General features: G+C 39.3%; 2 protein-coding genes across 2 annotated transcripts; both read left to right on the top strand.

Annotated features, from left to right (window-relative positions):
• On the top strand, nucleotides 1-5,614 carry cenpn (centromere protein N). The gene is made up of 10 exons (XM_059352800.1): nucleotides 1-346; nucleotides 1,301-1,346; nucleotides 1,453-1,512; nucleotides 1,596-1,669; nucleotides 1,778-1,951; nucleotides 2,036-2,137; nucleotides 3,792-3,846; nucleotides 4,016-4,125; nucleotides 4,238-4,361; nucleotides 4,884-5,614. The coding sequence occupies exons 1-10, from the start codon at nucleotides 173-175 to the stop codon at nucleotides 5,003-5,005; spliced, it is 1,041 nt and encodes a 346-aa protein (XP_059208783.1). The 5' UTR covers nucleotides 1-172; the 3' UTR covers nucleotides 5,006-5,614.
• Nucleotides 5,615-7,772: 2,158 nt separating this feature from the next.
• Nucleotides 7,773-20,463, top strand: atmin (ATM interactor). Its single transcript, XM_059356540.1, has 4 exons — nucleotides 7,773-8,068; nucleotides 15,886-16,011; nucleotides 16,208-16,407; nucleotides 16,506-20,463. Exons 1-4 carry the CDS (start codon nucleotides 7,838-7,840, stop codon nucleotides 18,289-18,291), a joined length of 2,343 nt encoding a protein of 780 aa, XP_059212523.1. The 5' UTR covers nucleotides 7,773-7,837; the 3' UTR covers nucleotides 18,292-20,463.
• Nucleotides 20,464-20,588: the final 125 nt, after the last annotated feature.

Below are 20,588 nucleotides of genomic sequence, written 5' to 3' on the forward strand. Positions count from 1 at the left end.
AAGATTTTCAGGTAATATCTGATTGGCTGATTCGTGTCTTATATTATCGGCGGTTTGTTTGTAATTGTACCACACTACTGCCACCGTGAAAGCTGGAAAAAAACCCAACAGCTTAACCTAACTGAAAAACTATCCAGCCACTCAGCTAGACTGAGCAATTACTCCCCGAGGAATGATGGATGATTCTTCGAAACGCTTACTGCAGCGGCTTATGAGACGGATACCGACTCAACTGCTAAGAACAACGCTGGAGAAGTGGGGCCGTTTGACGAGGGAACAGCTGACGTCCATGGATTTTATTCAGTCCAAATGGGCGTTAACAGAAAAACTACTCGACATATGCCAAGTAAGTGGAGCTTTTCTTCAAATATAAGTAAAGTTGTGTTAAACATATAGTGCAGAAAAAGTGGAATCATCATAATGAACCTAACTAACGGCACCGTGTTTATCGAACTTCGATTTAACGTTATTGTCACGCCACTTCAGATAGTTTTTTTTTTTACTATTTTTCAGTAGGAATCGCCTTAATTTGTATTTAGAGGGCGTGTGTGTGGGTTTCCTGCCTTTTTAACTCTATGGAGTCTGGGGCTATTTTGTCCATTTTTGAATCCTTTTCAACCTGCCTGTATTCGCCACTTAAAAATGTTTAAATGCAATGTTGTTTTTTTCTCAGCCCAACCTCACCTATATGATCGAATAATAATAATTTATTTTTATTCTGACTTACTGGATCAACATTTTGAACCAAAAAGAAACAAAGAAAAACCAACATAAATGTGATTTGTGATTGTGTGTGATCCTGTCATCCAACTCAGGTTTTTATTCTAGTGTGACTCTATTTTATTTGTGTCAATTTTGGTCATTGTGTATATATTTTTAGTAATTTTGTGTCTTTTTATAGTCATTTTGTGTCTTTTTTTAGGTGATTTTGTGTCTTTTTTTTAGTCCTTTAGTCCAACATAAAATGTGATTTTGAATCTTTTTTTTAACTTCCAAAAGACTATAATGCTCAAAGTATTTTAAATGTTGCAAATGTGAACAAAGGTTGCAAATATAACATAAGAGGGTTACATCCAGTTCTATAATTTTATACAGAATATATTTGACCTTGTCTCCAGTTTTACTTGGTATATCATCATCAAACTGAAACTGGCCTCATGGAGTTTACAGCCAGAACTTTAGAGGTAAATTTACAGTAGGAAACACACTGCTTTGTTTTTACATCTGGATGTGATGAAGAAGTCATGCTTTGGAGCTTTCGTGGACTCCAGAGGGTTAAACTCTATTTTTTTGTCTACAGGAAAATGAGTTGGCAGTTAAACACCTCACAGAACTCGAGATGATATGTAAGTCAAATAAAATTGTTTTCCCATTTAGCGTAGCCCTGCAACCAGCCATACCACGTCAATCAAATAACACCTCTTGTGTCCTTTGGGTGTCATTGTCTCTCAGATATCATTGATAATCCAAACCAGGGGATGTGGCATGCATTCCAGCTCATGGACCCTGAAGGTATGTTAAATCATTTGTACAATCGAAGGCTGAGTTTACAATTCATACCCATAATGTCTGTTACCATTTTCTATATTTCCCAGATGATGCTCACTCTGTAGAGCTGACACAGTTCAAGGACCAATTTAAATCTCACCTCAGCGAGCTCGTAAGAACTGTAAGCCAGATGCTCTTCTCCCTGCAAGCTACAAAATCTTACTAATTGTATAGTTGCAACATTGAAAAACATTGTATGGGCTTCTGTGTTTTACGTCTTATATTCTAGGTGTCTATCAAAATGAAGAAGCACACAGATGAAGCTGTGTGGATTCGGATTGCGTGGGGAGACGCCTTTTCTCGACCAAACCACCAGAAACCGACGTATGTTGTTCACTATCTTCAAACGCCTTATGTCTTTGTGACAAGCCTGCCTTCAAAGAAAAAGCCCCTGTTATCCCAGGTGAGTTTCATATTTGATCAATGACTGTGTTTGTACAGTTGCCTGTCTTTCCATCCCCCTCTGAGAGAGTGATGTATTTTGCAGGCCTTGGTTCTGTCCACCAGATATCAAGCTATCAAGGATGCTAACCTCAGTGGACCGAAACTCGGTGCCATTAGGGACCTCCTGATGAGACAATATCAACACGTGAGCCATTTCTAACTACACACACCATAAAAATCTCAGTGCGCCCTGTCTTTCCCACTTTGCTGTTAAGCATTGAGCATTTAGAATTGTCCTCTCACTGAACCCTGCCGTCATTCTAAAGACTTTCTGGTTTTGGAGTAAAATTATATTTTTTATCTTATTAACCTTGATGATGAACTGTTGAGGAAAAATATAAATTGCCATGTTCGCCCTTTATGCATATACCATTATGCACCTCAGAACTTTGATAGAAAAAGCTTGATTTTAGAGATGCAACAATAAGTTGACTAATCAGTTAGTTAATGGACCGAAAAAATAATAATCATTTTAATAATTGATTAATCGTTTTCGTGCTAAAATGGCAGAAAAAAAAATTCAGTCTCTCAAATTTGGTGGTTTCCAAATGTATTTGGGTTGACAAACAAGATGTTTTAAGATATCACCTTGGACTTTGAGAAACTTGGATGGACTTTTTTCCTATTTTCTGACATTTTAGAGACCAGAGATTAACGAGAAAATAACTTGGCAAGTAGGCCTGGGCCGATAATCAATAAATCAATTAATCGCACGATAAATTAAATGAACTCAATAATTTTGCCGGCCTCGATATATCGCCATGCGCATGCATGTTTGTTTTCCTCGTCTGTTGCCTCCAAGCAGGCTGGATGACAAGAGGGTTCACTCTGTGCTCGATCTCAGCACCTGGGCGCTTTTGTTCCATAGCAGAATGAGCGGAGTGAACCCTCCTGTCAGTCATCCAGTCTCTTTGTCTCTGTGGGGAAGGCTGGGCCGCTAGCATTGGCTACACACAGAGTGCAGCAGGTGAGCCTCGTGCGGAGCAACGCCAGGAAAAAAGATGATTGCAAAGCCAAATGCCACAGCCCCGGTGTGGGAATATGTCGGTTTCAAACCGAATGAAAAAGGTGAGCCCATCAACACACGGACGAGCCTGTATGCCGAATTTGTTCAAAAGTGGTGGCAACAAAAAAAGCCACAACAACAAACTTGCATGCCCATCTAAAGCAGAACCACCCGACCCAGTTTTCCCAGCTGGGGAAAAAAACTGCACCTGGAGATGCAGAGCCTTCGTCCCGACAGTCAACACTGGTCGACAAAGTAAATATAAACGCTGTGCGCTCACAGAAAGTGGAGTTTGCTACATCGCAAAATAAATGCTGCCCTTTAAAAAAAAAAATAAAAATAAAAAAATGTTTGTTTTATTTATTTAGGATATTTAAACGTTCTTAAAATTACAATTACAATGGTAAAAAACACTGAGAAATAAAAGTGTATTGTATTTGAAAGGGTGTGCATTATTATGATATATTATCATGTTGACAATAATATCGTTTATCGGCAATAATTTGTGGGACAATATATCGTCCAGCAAAATTTGTTATCGTCCCAGGCATATTGGCAAGTGATGGCAGTTCTTGTCAAGGGCACCACTGAACAAAATGCATCTCCAAGCTACATATTAAGTTATTATAACCATTGAATAAGCTGTGGAAGTTTACAAAAAGATTGGACTGATGTATATTAAAAGTTTTGTTTTTTCGTGTGTCCATAGTGTTGAATCAAAAAAAAAAAGAGGTAAGGGATCCAAATACATGTCAGTCCACTGACTTTGTTTTTTTTGTTTGTTTGTTTCTAGGTGTTTCCCACCAAGTATCCCAGCCCTCCTGATGAAAATAATCAAGCTCTCTCAAGTATGTTTATCAAACTGTTATCTGTCCCAAGCTACTTTAATATTCTCATCCATGTTGTACATATCTTAAAAATGATTTGTTGCTTAATGTATTTGGCCCTAAAGTGTACTGCTGGTAGACTTCTGCATTGTGATTTATTTTGATTATTTGGCTTTTTTTCAATTGACAGACCCACAAATAGAGAGAGAGCAAGCTGAGGCTGCAGCAACCAGACTTCAGATGGCCTGTGAAGCCTTCGGTGGTGGGACGTTACCTCAGATACAGTCTGCAGTTTACAAGGTATCCTGAAGCATGCCATTGTTTAAAATACTAATTTGCTGTCTAACCATATTCGTCCAAAGACAGAAACGGTCAATATTCCTCTTGTTTATGTTTCATGTTCTTTCCTCAGCTGGAGACAAAATTCAGAGACCACACCAACAAGACCATGACAGAGCGGGAGGAGCCCTTCAATTGTGTTGTCAAATTTGCAAGCAACAATCTGCTGGAGTCATTCAGACACTGTGCATCTTCAGGTACCAATAATTATTTTGCCCCAGCTACGTGTGATTTAGGCAGGAAATGATACAAATGTTGTAACTCAGTAGAACCATGAACAATTTCGACTGTTTCATAATCCTGGCAATTCCATAAATGTCCACAAGAGGGCACATACACACAGTTTGAAGGAAATCACCCACTGTAATGCTCTGGAACATTGTATATCATGAACATGTCAGTGTATTCAAAGTGTCGTTTTACTCCTCTGTCCCTGAATTATTCATGACATTTTAATCATATCATCATATTCATAAATCATCATTGTGATTATTTTTTTCACGTCTAATAGATAGATAGATAGATAGATTACTTTATTCATCCCCGAAGGGAAATTCGGTTGTCACAGCAGTCCGGTATACAATTACAATAAAAATAAATACAATAGAATAAAATAAAATACTGAGGTAGCATAAATAAAAACAACAATAGAAAAAAACACAGAATAGAACAGAACAAGGACACTTAATCAATTAACAATGTATTTTTATGTTTTACAGGAATTGCCTCTACGCCTCTCACACCTCTGCTCTCATCAATCCCCCTTAAAGGAAGGAATTATTTTGTCATCAGTGACAACGGCCCTGGTCCCTCTTCACAAACACGCCAACCACAGAACTGATTGGTGACATACCCTTAATTTAAAGGAGTCACAGTGTGGCCTGCCATATCAAGTCCACCCATAGTTTTCTTTTACCATTCTGTTTTTAACCGCCTCAGAATCAATTAGAGATAGTTTGGATTTAATGATGTGGGGCTGTATGAGGTACTTATCCAGTCAGTGTATTACCCACAGTAGATGGTGGTCGACATGGACTCAATTTGGAGAAGCAGGCTGGAGTACCAACACAAAAGCTAAAGCAATCTACTGCTATTCTAAATATAGCTGATATTTATATTTTATTTTGGGTGGCTAAAATGCTGCTGTCCCCGTCCACAGCAGTACATTACTTAGCTTCCGTGCCTGTCCTGCCTGCTTAAAACTGGGGTCATGTTGACCCCAGTCCACTGTTAGTAAAACACTGATTGTGGACCTCATAGAGCCATCTTTAAAGAATCTGAACTATCCTTTATTTTGTCTTTGTGGGCTAATAGTTGTAAATATGTCATTAGTTGGCAATTGAGTATTGTCATTTTTTTCATCTTTTGTTGGTGTTTAAGTGTCAGAATGTTACTGCCATTAAATGTATTATATGTCCATATTGAATATAAAAACAGGATTTGGAATATTGTTGTTAGCAGCTTGTGTCGTCTTTATTTTTTCCATACACCAGTCATTATTCTATTTTTAAAAAAATGCATTTTTCATCAACTATAACCTTGTGTTGGCATGTGAAATTTCTGAAAGTGAACTGTGGCAAACTAGGCCCTCATATTTTGCACTGACAGCACTTGTTCCGGGGTTCATCTAAACTCTTGTCTGTGCCCAAACCATTGTAGGATAGGTTGAATTATTTTTCAAGTTTGAGTAAAACAGTATACACAGGTCCATGAATACAGTTAAAGAGTTGTTGGTTTCTTCTGTGTATCTTCTGAGTTGCACTAAAAAGTACCTCTCTTTATTTGCCTTTGATATATTGTTTAGGTGCAGTGTCAGTTGCAGCTATATTTCTATTTCCTTTTTTTTTTTTTGTTCTTTCACATCATATAGAATATCGAAGAGTAAAAAGGTTTATGTTTAGCTTCAAAATAACAGTCCTCAATTCAAACAAACAAAAAAAATTGCTGCAGTACAAAACAGTTTTTTGGTTTATTTTTAGTAGATATTGTGGGTGCATTTCAGTATGGACTGTTTCATGCAGTTGGCAACAATGGGGCATGTAGCTTTGTCATGATATTGTGCCTTGAACCCTGACCAGCTTGCTCATATTTGCTGCATAGCGGATTGTGAGTCTTAATAGCCAGAAAAGCATGATGGCTTGCATACTGCAAAATGAGCAGATTTAAAAGGACATCCTGGTAATTTTGGCTTGCTGTATTTGACATACTATGTATATGGACATACTAAATGTTTTTTTCTGGCATACTAAGTTTTATTCTAGAATGGATATTGGAATGCACAGAATTTCTTCCTGCATATTGGCCCACATATTTAATAAAATACTTCACCCTGTTAAAATAATCGGCCAACTCATTTTTTCAAGTTTTGCAGCAAACACAAAAAACTTCACTAAAAGTGTAACATGACATTTATTGATCATTTCACTCAACAAGGATGTAACAAAGGATGGCTATTGGCATAGTAATAACACTGTGTAAATTATGCAACTTAAAAGAAATAAATTACTTAGGCAATTTTCAAATGGTGGAACTAGCTCCCTACCGACATCAGGACCTCAGACAGCCTGTACATCTTCCGCCACAGGCTGAAGACCTACCTCTTCCAACAATACCTCGGTTAAGTCATGGTCACCAAACATATATATTTAAAAAAAAACAATTCTTATTCTTTTCTCTTCTTTTCTTCTTTAACATATAGCACTTCTTTAGCGATGACAGTTAGCTCTTAAAGTTATGTACTTACTTGATTCCTGTCGTCTATGTCTAGTACCATCAGGTTGAATGCACTTATTGTAAGTCGCTTTGGCCAAAAGCGTCTGCTAAATGACATGTAATGTAATGTAAATTTTTTTAACATGCCTTTGTGACTTAAGCAAGATATGGTAACACTTTATTTTGAAGGTGTCTACATAAGAGTCACACAAGCCTGTCAGAAAAATGACATGACAAGTACCATGAGCATTAATGTTACTTCAAAGTGTCATTAATGTTCATGACACATACCATGTCATGTTTATGACACGCTCATGTCACTCTTATGTAGAGACCTTAGAGTAAAGTGTTACCAATATTAGTGTCAACAATAAAACACTGATAAACTAAACTGATAGCTAAACAGTCTTCCTCTAGCTCTTCTTTGCTGGGTTCTTATCTGATGCCTATGAATGTGGCAAACTGTCAAAGAAATGATGATCTCAAAGGGGTAAAATCACATGATCTGATCAACTGAGGATGTAGGCGATTTTACCATAGGTGGCCGGCGTCATGAGGAGATGATTTAGGCAAAAAAACAAACAATTTTGACAAAAAATTACATAGGCGATTATTTTAACAGTGTGACGATATGGACATACTAAATGTTTTTTTCTGGCATACTAAGTTTTATTCTAGTGTGGATATTGGAATGCACAGCATTTCTTCCTGCATATAGGCCCACATATTTAATATTATATCATCAACATTGGGAAAACTAAGGCCTAAAAGACTTTATTCTGTAAAACGGAAGTACGATATTATACCGGACGTGACGTGAACTCAGCTGTCCCACTCGTCCTATTAGTAAAAGGTGGCGAAACAGCCTTTCAGGCAAAGCTGAGGGACGGAATGCCACAGTTGAGTCAATGCTGCTGCTGGGGCTCTCTGCCAAACACAACTGGACTGTCAACATAGAAACATGGCTGCCTCTGCGACGAGCAAGGCGAATAATCGAGATAACGCCACCACAGACAGCCCGAAATGCCATGAAGAGTCTCTGTCGCAGTCACGGGAAATTATCAAACCCACCATCACGGAGCTGACCAAAGAAGTGAGGACGAACATCCTCTGCACCGTGGAGGGATGTGGCAAGATTCTCCCCAATACACCTGCATTGAACATGCATCTCGTTAAGTCGCACAGAATAAAGGTAAACGCTTACTAAACCTGATTAATGTCTTTACGGTTTAGGTGATCACTCAAGTGCAATGCTAACTTGGCTAACTCATTGTCGCGAAAACGCTCTTATAAATCTGGAAGTCGATTATAACTTCGTTTTAGCTTCCACACTGTGATGCTTATCAAACACGACGTTATAGTTAACATTAGGTAGTAGAAGTTCACTTAGTTTTTATGCGAGTAAAGCTCCGTAAAGTAGTTTGTATGGTAACAGTAACGTTTGCCCCTAGCGAGCTAGCTACATCTAACTAGCTAACGCGTTTTCAATTAACCCTCTGGGCCCACTTTAATTTACTACCCTTTCAGGCCGTTAGGGCTGAAAATGTCCACTTCCAAAAATAGGTGATAAAAACTTAACAGATTAATATTTCTTTCTACTTTTTTCTGCATAAACCTCTTAAACAACTTCCACCCTGCTAAAAAATACCAAAAGTTTAAATATTTTTGGCATTTTAACCCTTTAAATGCCAGTTTGATTGCACAATGTCACTGATGTTTTTTATGAAAAAAACACAAAAATTTAGTTATTTTTCATATAATAAATATTTTTTGGCTGGGGCTTTTGTTTTTATCACAGCCATGGATACGTCAAAGATTAAGAACAAAATTGATTTTGATGCATTTTTAGTTTTTGTGTAGTGTCAGATTTAAAATATTCTACCCTTTCAGGCCCTTTGGGCTGAAAATGTCCACTTCCAAAAAAACACTATAAAAACTTTACAGATTAATATTTTTTTCAACTTTTTTCTGCATAAACCTCTAAAACAACTTCCACCCTGCTCAAAACTACCAAACATTCAAATATTTTGAGGATTTTAACCCTTTAAATGCCAGTTTGATAACATGATGTCACTGTTTTTTAAAGAAAAAAAACACAAAAATGTAGTTATTTTCCATATAATAAATATTTTTTGGCTGGGGCTTTTGTTTTTATCACAGCCATGGATATGTCAAAGATTAAGAACAAAATTGATTTTGATGCATTTTTAGTTTTTGTGTAGTGTCAGATTTAAAATTTTCTACCCTTTCAAGCCATTAAGGCTGAAAATGTCCATTTCCAAAAAAAACACTATAAAAACTTTACAGATTAATATTTTTTCTACTTTTTTCTGCATAAACCTCCTTAACAACTTCCACCCTGCTGAAAAATACCAAATGTTTAAACATTTTTGGCATTTTAACCCTTTAAATGCCAGTTTGATTGCACAATGTTTGATGTTTTTTATGAAAAAAAACACAAAAATGTAGTTATTTTTCATATAATAAATAATTTTTGGCTGGGGCTTTTGTTTTTATCACAGCCTTGGATATGTCAAAGATTAAGAACAAATTTGATTTTGATGCATTTTTAGTTTTTGTGTAGTGTTGGATTTAAAATGTTCTACCCTTTCGAGCCCTTTGGGCTGAAAATGTCCACTTCCAAAAAAACACTATAAAAACTTTACAGATTAATATTTTTTCTCCTTTTTTCTACATAAACCACTTAAAACACTTCCACCCTGCTCAAAACTACCAATTATTCAAAGATTTTGAGGATTTTAACCCTTTAAATTCCAGTTTGATTACATGATGTCACTGTTTTTCAAAGAAAAAACCCCACAAAACTGTAGTTATTTTCCATATAATAAATAATTTTTGGGTGGGGCTTTTGTTTTTATCACAGCCTTGGATATGTCAAAGATTAGCAACAAAATTGATTTTGATGCAATTTTACTTTTTGTGCAGTGTCAGATTTAAATGAGTGGGGAGCTCATCTCTGAGACAGGTGCAAGTGTGTTATCGTAGCATTTTCTTTGATATTGCTCTGTCAAATAAAATTTCAACTTGACCCAGCTTGACCTTATTGTAGAACTTCAGAATACTTTGATAATGTCTCTTTAGCATACTGTCATACACAGCCAAGCATTCACTCCTTCAAGTAAATAAAAACAATGGCCCCTGGTCTTGCTGCACTTCAAAGAGGTCTGTGGAGAAAACAAAAAAAGTTGGAAAAAAAAAGAATAATAAAAAAAAGTTTCTTGATGTGCACCTGGTTGCTGTCAAAGCTATAAATGTGTGTGGCTTGACTGGCTGGTCATTATTTCTTTGACAAGCAAGAAAGTAAGATGAAGAGAAAATACTCTGTGGAAGAAGCTAGGGATATGGTGATGCAGCCCTTAACCGCCAGCGAGCTGCAGGACTCATCCTCAGAAGGTGAATCAACTTTAGAAGAGGACTCTGATGTGGAGTCATCTTCCTCTGAAGATTCCACTTTGAGCGAGGAGGACACAGAGGATCCTGCCCATCTTGTCAGTGAGTGGACATCAAAAAATGGGCAAATCTGGTTTCCCTCTAATGATGCGACACTGCGCTACGTTGCTCCTGGCAGAGGTTTGATTCCAGGGCCTACCAACTATGCCACCACCCGTATCCATGACGTGAAATCCTCCTTTGATTTATTTTTCACTGCTGAAATCATCAGCATCATTGTTCAGATGACAAACCTGCAGGGGAGACGGTCAGTAGCAAACTGGAGTGATGTTGATGCCACAGATATTCAGGCATACATCGGGCTCCTGATTTTGGCTGGAGCGTACAGATCCAAGGGCGAATCTACACGCAGCCTCTGGGATGACCACACTGGCCGTGCCATCTTCAGGGCTTCTATGAACCACACAAAATTCAGGCTGATCAACGCCAACATCCGGTTTGATGACAAGCTGACCAGACCTTCCCGCCACAGAGAGGACAAGCTTGCCCCTATCCGCTGTGTCTGGGAGATGTGGACACATCGCCTTCCAATGCTTTTCAACCCCCAAGAAGACGTCTGTGTGGATGAGCAGCTTGTCCCCTTCAGAGGCCGCTGCAAATTTCGGCAGTATATGCCAAGTAAGCCGGCAAAGTATGGCCTCAAGATCTGGGTCACCGCCGACGTTGCAACCTCCTATGCCTGGAGATGCCAGGTTTACACCGGGAAAGGTGCTGGCAGTGCTGTGGAGGTGGGCCAGGGCAAGCGTGTCATCCTCGACATGACAAAGGGGCTTGAAGGGGTCACTGTCACATGTGACAATTTTTTTACCTCCTATTCACTTGTGCAGGAGCTTTTGAAGAGGAAAGTCGCCCTGGTCGGGACAATTCGGAAGAACAAGCCCGAGCTTCCACCCAAACTCCTGCAGATGAGGGGGAGAGCTATCCTCTCCTCTCTCTTTGCCTTCACAAACAACACCACAGCAGTGAGCTACATCCCAAAACGGGGGAAGAATGTGATCCTCCTCAGTAGCAAACATAGAGAGCCAGCTGTGACAGACGATGAGAAGAGGAAACCTGTGATCATCATGGAATACAACCACTGCAAGGGAGGTGTCGACAACCTGGACAAGGTAAGAGCCTTTATTTAGCCTATTTTTTTCTGACTGAATTCAATTCATTGGTTTGTTTGATATATTTAGTGATTTTATTAGTGATTTTATTTTAGTTGATCATTCAGTAGGCCTATTTGGGAATTTACAGAATATGAAGAATGAATGATAAATTAGTTTGTAATAAGAAAGAATAATTGTATTCATTTTTTCTTTGTCTTTTGTAGGTTGTTGGCACCTACAGCTGCAGGAGGAAGACATATCGGTGGCCACAGGTCCTCTTCTGCAATATGATTGATATCTCTGCTTTCAATGCCTTCGTGATCTTCACTGCTACAGATCCCTCCTGGAAGCAAGGAAAATCATACAGGAGGAGGCTATTTTTGGAGGAATTGGGAAAATCCCTGGTGTTGGATGAAATCGCGCGGAGACGGCGCCTACCCCGTACACTGGCTGCTGCTACAGCAGTGTTGAAGGTAAAGGCACCGGCAGCCGCAAGCACCTCCACAAGCAGAAGGGGACTTTGCTGGTTGTGCACAGATAAAAAAAGGAGAGTAAGCACTGCCTGCAACAGGTGTGACAAGTTAACCTGCAGAGAGCACCAAGTCCCTTGCTGCAGGTCCTGCTGGAAGGAGTGAGCATGCGTGCACAGACAGACAGACACACACACACACACACACACAGACACACAGACACACATACACACACACACACACACACACACACACACACACACACACACACACACACACCTTTCTTCCTAGAAACAGTTCCATTCAATTTGCATGTTTTGTTGATCCTAAAAATATTATATGTTTATATGTTATTATAAACAAAATGATTTGTGTTAGTAGTGGTATGCTTCTCAGTGTTGTCCAGTGTTCCATTTAAAACTTATTTGTTATTTGTCATTGAAAAAATGTGGATTTAATGTGATTAAATGGGAATTTTTTTTACATCAAATGGCATTTGTGTGTTTTCATAAAAAACAGTGACATCATTTTATCAAACTGGCATTTAAAGGGTTAAAATCCTAAAATAGAATTGAATGTTTGGTAGTTGTGATTAGGACTGAAGTTGATTGTAAGATTCAAACCCAAAAAGTTGGAAAAAAAAATATATAAGGGATATTTTCATAGCAGTTTTTGGAAGTTTCCTCAAGAGGCCATAAAAGGGTAGTACATTTTAAATCTGACACTACACAAAAACTAAAAATGCATCAAAATCAATTTTGTTCTTAATCTTTGACATATCAAAGGCTGTGATAAAAAATAAAGCCCCAGCCAAAAATAATTTATTATATGGAAAATAACTACATCTTTGTGTGTTTTTTCTTTGAAAAATAGTGACATCATGTAATCAAACTGGCATTTAAAGGGTTAAAATCCTCAAAATCTTTGAATGTTTGGTAGTTTTGAGCAGGGCAGAAGTTGTTTTAGAGGTTTATGCAGAAAAAAGTAGAAAAAAATATTAATCTGTAACGTTTTTATAGCATTTTTTGGAGGTGGACATTTTCAGCCCGAAAGGGCTCGAAAGGGTAGTAAACTTGTACACAGTGTATTATAGAGCCATTAGAAAAAATTAAATTAGAATTTCAAAATATATCAAAAAAGAAATCCTTCTTCCAAAAATCATGTCATTTGCAGTATCACAGCCAAAATTATTGCCAAAAATAAAGTGAAAAATTTCTGAAATGGCTGAAAATGTCCTTAGTGGGCCCAGAGGGTTAATGCCTTGTATCGCACGTGATGATGGATGATATTGCTGCATTTTTCGATTCAGGTCTAGTTACACCATGGACTGTATATGGGTTACACCCTTAAATTTCGCTTAGTGGGCTTTTGGAGTTGTGCACAGGAATGTCTGCAGTATCTGAGTTGGCTATGCTCGTGTGTGGTTAGATCAGGGGTCAGCAACCTTTTTCATGAAGATACATTTTTGGCCAAAAAACAGAAAGAAAATCCCTCTGGAGCCGCATCTTTGAGCCTTATAATGAAAGTAATTTGCTAATTTCTCGCTGCAAATCACTCATCGTGAAGCACTGGCAGTACATGTAAACGAATCTGTCTTTTCTGTTGTAGCTATTTTGGGCAAAAAATTAGAGGATAGGGCAAAGGGCCAGATGGTCATTGGCTATGATGCACATTTAAGTCGACTAAAATATATCTATTTTTTTCCTGTCAATAGGGTACATATTTTTTTTTACGATTGGAGAATGTAAGAATCACTCCAACAATGTGGATTAAATTTTAGACAAATTCCATATCATTTTTTGGTCAAAGCAACAGGGAGCCACTGCAGATGGCCTGAAGAGCCACATGTGGCCGACCCCTGGGTTAGATACATCGGTACCATTTAAAATGTAATGCTAAGACTCTCTTCACCTTTTTGAAACAAGACCACGCGAGCAGTATTGATTGTCTGAGTCTAATGTACAGACTCGTACCATTACTTAAGGGTCAGCCAAATGGAGGCAGTCAAAGCATTTATACCAAAGTCTACTTTTGACCCCGGTTCCTCTCTGGACTGGGCTTTTTGTGGGAGGCAGTGATTCACTGTTTCCCCACCATGAATGAAGTTCTTTGCTGGGAAAGGCTGCCTTTTGTCCTGCAATAGACTAAACTCTTTGTTTAAAAATAGGTGAATGCTAGAATTTGAATTAGGTCTTAGAAGTAGTTTATGTGGGCCAGTTAGAAGACTCTTAAAGGCAAGGTCAGTAGTTCTACCACTTACGTTTGAGGTAAGTTTATTTAAAAGTCTGTTTGTATGCCAGTCATAAACTCTAGTGCCTAAATATTACTGGTGGGAAAAAAAGAGCTTAAAGGGCCATAGGAAACTTTGATAATCTAAATTTAGTTGCTGTTGATGCCCATTAATCACTGTTCAAATAGAGATGTTGTCTCTTTGAGAGTAGCTACAGATTCCTCTGTTTCGATTTTTCATTGCTCAGCCACACTTGCATCACAGATTGTGCCATCATTGGGTGTAAAGAGAGAAATAACAGCTATATCAAACTTCTGTCAGCAGTGGTACTGATATTCTGTTTGACATGATGACAAAGTTCTTAAACGCTGGAAAAGCTCACTCTGTATGCTACCTCTGCATTATTCATGAAGTCTGACTGCAATAACTAGGCATGTTGTTGGCACTGTATGTGTGTTTATTACATCTACCTTTACACCGCTGTAGCTCTATGGCATGATTGCACTGAAGAAATGCATTTGTTGATCACCCACTGTCTGTTTTCAACTGGTGGTCAAGACTGATTAATTTAATTTGAACTCATTCACTCAACCCAGTTCAGACCCCACTCCAAAGTTTAATGTGAGTGTGTTTGGCTCATATATTAGCAGTCCTTTTATCCATATCACTGACCTCAGCAGCAAGGAGAAGCAGAATTGGACTGTTACTCTGACCTATCACTGTATTCCACAGTCTCTCAGAAAATAGCCACTTAAAAGGCTGTGGACTGACCCTGCTGTGGCAAAGACAGTGCATCTTGACTTGCTCTGTCTTTTGGGCCACAGCAAGCTACTGACTGATGACTAATAGGGTCTTGACATGACTCAGGCTTCAGCCTACGACCAGATGATGGAAGCTGAAGCCAACTGCAAGAACATTCACTCTTAGCAAACTGTCTATTTATGCTAACTGCTTATGATAAAGCAGAGGGTGTTTGTCAGTCAGCCTTAGCTATTCTGCTCTCTCCAGTGTTATTACAGCAGATGGAGGTGACCTTGACCAGTGAAAGGCTGTAATGTGTGTGTGTGTGTGTGTGTATATATATATATATAAAAACACATTTCTGTATGTACAGTAGGCTTTGCTTTACATAACTGAAAAAGAAAATAATGAGGGTGGCAGTACATGTGATATAACTGTTTACTGTACCACCCGAGGCAGTATATAAAAAAGGAGGAGTAGTGGTACAGTAATCATTTATATCACATGTACTGCCACCCTAATTATTATTTTTTTCAGTTAGATAAAGCAGAACATACTGTACATAGAGAAAAGTGGTTTCTTAAATAAGGTCACCTTTTTAACACATTTACCTACCCTTACATAGGAAAGCAATATAGTGTACAACAATCATAAACGATGCCTTAGAAGTATGAATATATGTATATATATTTAAAAAGAGACAATGTGTAGTTTTAGGTGTATAGCATCATGGACATTAGATGCCCATTTCAGCAGCTTCTATAATAAATATTGTAGGTGAAATAAAACCTTTTCTGCCTGTAAGATTGCCAACTTTAGATTGTTCAGTCTCTTACAATGACTTGAAAGCACGACAGCCTACACCCCTCTGTTAGATGCTTTTATTTATAGATATTAAAGAATGCACATTAACACTTGCTGTAAGCCATGCTATGATATAAACTAACACTAACATTTCTTTGCTTTATTCTCTCTCTGTGTCTTTCGCTGGCATCGTCACCCTCAGGATGGTATGGTCAATCCTACAGTCAGAAAAGACATGAAGGGCTCTCAGAAGCTTTACTGCTGTCCAATTGAGGGCTGTCCCAGGGGGCCTAACAGACCCTTCTCCCAGTTCTCCCTGGTTAAACAAGTAAGCCTTTCCTCCAATGAACTGTAATCCTACCCTTGTGATCAATAGGAAAGAACAATGTAATACTGGATTTTAATTTATACTCAAATGCTTTTCTGCTGCCACATGTAAATCAATGCTCAATATGGCTTGCTTATCCCTGTTTAAAGCAGTTGTATGCAATATGTTATTTGCTATTTTATCTGTCTTATTCTAGCACTTCATGAAGATGCATGCAGAGAAGAAACACAAGTGCTTCAAGTGCAACAATGGCTACAGCACAGAGTGGGACCTAAAGAGGCACATAGAAGACTGTGGGAAGACCTACCACTGTACATGTGGCTGCCCTTATGCTAGTAGAGCTGCTCTACTTTCACATATCTACAGAACAGGCCACGAGATTCCTACTGAACACAGGCATGTACCTGCACAGCCCAGAGTGATTTATATTGAAACCTTTAGGTTTGGCTAAATAATAATTTGGCTGTTTCTCTCTCTGTTTTGTTTCTTTACAGAATTCCTCCAGTAAAAAAGCGAAAGATGGAGAAACTGTTATGTGGTTCTGAAAAGGTTAAGATCAATGAGTCAGCCTGTCAGATCATGCCCACTAGTAGAGAGCTGACCGAGACTGCCCTCCCTTCTGATACAGTTGTTCATATCCCTGATTCAGTGAATCAGAACTCAAACCAACGTAAGAGCCTCCAGAAGTTGCTCCTACCAAAGCCCAAGATGGCTTTGGTCAGTGTTCCCGTGATGCAGCTTGCCCACCTGCCTGTCCTTCTCCCATCTACCGAAAGTGGAGCTCTGAGGTCTGTAGTGCTAGCTGTAGACAGCCAAGGCTCAGTCAGCACCCTCCACCTCCTGCCACAAACCACAGGAGCTGTGGTACCCCAACTTGATGCTAAGAGTTTGTGTTTCAAGGATAGCATGCCTACTTCACGCTCTAGCCTGGGGCCTATCAGCACTGGGGTGCAGGTCAGTCTTGACACTGCAGGCACAGATGAGTCAGCCAGTCTGGCAGGACAACGGGGAAGAAGCACCTCCACCAACATTCAGACAGACAAATCATACTTGTCAAAAACACCCACAGGAGTAGGGGTTGGGGAAGGAATGGGGTTGTGCTCTGTTGGAGAGTCCTCAGTGTCATCCTGCTCCCAAACTGACATCAGCGTGAGTGCCCAAGTCCTCTTGCCAGTTAGTGTGGAAACCCAGACATTCTCGTCCCGGGCAAAAGCAACATCCTCTATCGGAGCTCAGACAGATAGCCAGTGCATGAGTCAAATCCCTTGTTCCACCTCATCATTGCCTCCGTATAAAACCAGGCAGACACAGACATATTTTGCTGTGCCACAATCAGAGGAGAAGGCTCAGGACCAGACGATCATGTGCTCTGACTTATTCGGCAGCGACTCCCTCAGTGTCTCCACTCAGACTGCTCTGGAGATAGATGACACCCTCTCCGCTGCAGGGAGCAGCATATATGAAGACTCAAAGTCAGCTGGTGGTATGTGTTTTGGGGTGCAGACAGATGAGCTCAACTCAAACAACATGGCAGATAACCAGACCCAAACAATGACCTTATTAAATCACCTAGAAAATATTCTTTCTGACAGCATGTCAGGCCACCAGGTGCTCACTGAGGCCTCTGCAGTGGGCTGTGGGTCTGGTCTGGGATCTGTGCAGGAGCAACCCAATGGCATTGACTTTGACTTTGAAGAGTTCCTTAATGCTGTGCACATCCAGACACAGACAGAGGAGAGTGAGCTGGGAGGACTCGGTGGTGACACGCCGCTGGAGTCTCTGGACATCCAGACGCAGACAGACTTCCTCCTGATGGATGAACTGGACCAAAGTGAGGGACCAAGTCGAACCCAAGCCAGCGACCTAGAGCTATTTGATACTCAAACTCAGACTGACCTCAATTTCCTGCTGAACGCTGGAAGTCACATGCCCCTGAGCAGCATCCTACGACATTCAAGCTTTTCTATGAGCACCGAGTCTTCAGATACAGAAACACAGACAGATCTCCCTTCATTTGCCACAAGTCTATCTGCTCAAACGACTGTGAGTCAGGGCGAGCACGCAAGGCTGTTAAACAGCACAGAGACACAGACTGTGACGAGCCAGGCAGAAGGCCTGGGACACCTCTTCCTAACGAGCAACGAAACACAAACTGTCATGGATGACTTCTTGTCAGCGGACCTGGCGTGGAATATGGAGTCCCATTTCAGCTCTGTGGAAACGCAGACTTGTGAGGAGCTTTGTGCTCTCTTTCAGCACCCTGAGAAACCCAACAGCTGAAGCCCTCTGAGTGAAGCTGCCTAAGCCTTTGCAGTACAGGTTTCTCATGTCTGCCTGTTCCTATAAGAGGAATCAGTCTACGCTGTCCTCCAGCAGACCACAGTCTTAGCAGTAAGAAGTCTGTGAAAATGTCTTTGAACATTCCAACAGAGACATCATGTCCAGAGTCTTTCCAGGTATATATCTCGACAGCTCTGCTGCACTTTATTAGCTCAACGGGCATGATTTATCAGCTCCTGTGACAGTTTACATATTTATTTGCACATAAAGTAACATGTTGTGTTTGTCTTGTCTGAAATGCCAGTTTACTTTGATATTTTACTGTATAACCACAGTGATTGGTTTTCACTGCTTGGTCTTACTAGCTGTTAAAAAATATTTCAACAATGTTAGATCTGCACTTAAAAGGGATGACATCTTTAGCTGTGCATTTCTGTCAAGGAAAGGCTGACACAATTGTTATCTTGTATGACAGCTTCCAGATATGCATATACTGCATGAAAAACAGTTTAATCTCAACTGTACAGCAAAAAACATTTTGCATTTAGTTTACATATGTGTTTGGAAATGTGCATGAAGCCTTCACTTGGTCGGCAGCACAGAAGCATAAAATATTTATTATCAGCTTGTGCATCTTATGGCTGTGTCGTTGCCTTGTCAGCGGCATCAAGACTATAAACTCTGAAAAACATCTGTCAAGCTTTGCAGCCAGTGGAAAATCTGACCAGTGAGAAGCTATCGACTTTATGATTTCCAAAATATAACCCCATTAAGCCTTTAAAAGTGAACAAGTCATTGCTCAAAGCCGTTAAGATGCATCTCTGAAGCATAACGTTACACATGTGGCACAAGTAGAAATGAATTGTTTATGTCCTGTCAGTTGTTACACACCTTTCATTGAAATGTGATTGTGGAGTTTGATGTTGTGAAAACACTTCTTGTGTCTGGGTCTCTATAGCGAAGCATTCAGTGCAAGTCAGTAAGCAGACTAGGCTGTCATTGTCTTTAACTTATTCATTAGCTGGGTGTAAGTGTATACAGTAGCAGGGCTCTGGACGGAAGTGATACAGTAATAATACTGTACAGAAAGACAGAGTTGATTAGAGGAACGTTTAGCACAAAACTGTTGTACGTATTCACCACCTGATTTTGACTGAAATGAGTCCTGTTGATTATCTTCTGTTAAAGTCACCAGGTTCTCTTTAAATTTTCTTCTATTTTTTTTTTTTATCTCCTCTCCAAGTGACCAACTTAATGTTTTGATTTTGTTGTACCGTTCCCTCATTGAGCACACACTACAAGCAGACTGCATTTTACCAAGAGCTATAGGCCTTGATTATTTGTTCATTTTGTTACGTTGGTGCCTTAACCCAAGTATCAGCTTCAGTTCTGTTACAACTTGCTGCTTTATAATAATTATTAGTTACCAGATTTACACTTTTATTTGTTTTGGAAAATGAACAAACACTGAAAATTTGTCAGAATTCTTTCGACCTTGCATGTTTAATCCACTCTGTATTGGTACTTTCGTCACGTTTGCATGAATTATTTGAATGTCCCTTATCGTTCTCCATAGTTTCTGTGGAAAGATTTAAGTTCTGTCTCAAGAATAATGCTATGCAGCATTTTATTGAAGGAAATTAGTTTGACGACATCTCACTATTTTTATTGGCAGGTCGTTTATGCTCTTACAAGTAAAAGATATTTGTAGAAACTGAAGAATGTACAGAACATGACACTGTGCCCAAGTATAACATGCTCTATTTTTTTGCACCATATCCAAATAGTTTAAGGATAATTTTCCTGCATTCATAAGGATTTTGACTCATGTTAAATTTTGAAATGTCTTGTATTGAGATTACTTCTAGTACTTCTAGTTTGTGGTTCTTGAATTTAAATACAGCATCACAGCTTCTCCCTGCTGGTTTAGAGGTCCAGGGAAATGCCTTGCTTTCAACAGAACTAAGTGTAGAAGCCTTGTCAGTCTCAAGTGTCAGTTACAGTGCTTTATTTTCTCTCTGTAGAGGGCGCATGCAGATATTTTCCCAGCACAACATTGTTGTTTTAGCAGAATTTGATTTTCTGTTGCCTAAATGTGTAGAGTTAATGGTTGCCTTGATTAATTGTTGAAGCTACACTACATATGTTCTTAATAAACTGCTGGAAAGTGTATATTGTTTTCCTGTGTCACTTATTATAGAGGATAAGTGGGAGAAAAAGACATTACACAAAAAAATAGAGCAGGAGTGCATGTAATCACACCAGGTGTGCAAAAAGTACAAAAAGGGTTCACACAC

The sequence above is a fragment of the Centropristis striata genome, chromosome 2, assembly GCF_030273125.1.
Source record: "Centropristis striata isolate RG_2023a ecotype Rhode Island chromosome 2, C.striata_1.0, whole genome shotgun sequence".
NCBI lineage: Eukaryota > Metazoa > Chordata > Actinopteri > Perciformes > Serranidae > Centropristis > Centropristis striata.

Coding starts and splice junctions, on each gene's coding strand:
- cenpn (XM_059352800.1), top strand. CDS start 173: ATGATGGATGATTCTTCGAAACGCTTACTGCAGCGGCTTATGAGACGG. Junction 1,347..1,452: donor CACAGAACTCGAGATGATAT/GTAAGTCAAATA, acceptor ATTGTCTCTCAG/ATATCATTGATAATCCAAAC. Junction 1,670..1,777: donor TCAGCGAGCTCGTAAGAACT/GTAAGCCAGATG, acceptor CTTATATTCTAG/GTGTCTATCAAAATGAAGAA.
- atmin (XM_059356540.1), top strand. CDS start 7,838: ATGGCTGCCTCTGCGACGAGCAAGGCGAATAATCGAGATAACGCCACC. Junction 8,069..15,885: donor TTAAGTCGCACAGAATAAAG/GTAAACGCTTAC, acceptor CGTCACCCTCAG/GATGGTATGGTCAATCCTAC. Junction 16,012..16,207: donor AGTTCTCCCTGGTTAAACAA/GTAAGCCTTTCC, acceptor GTCTTATTCTAG/CACTTCATGAAGATGCATGC.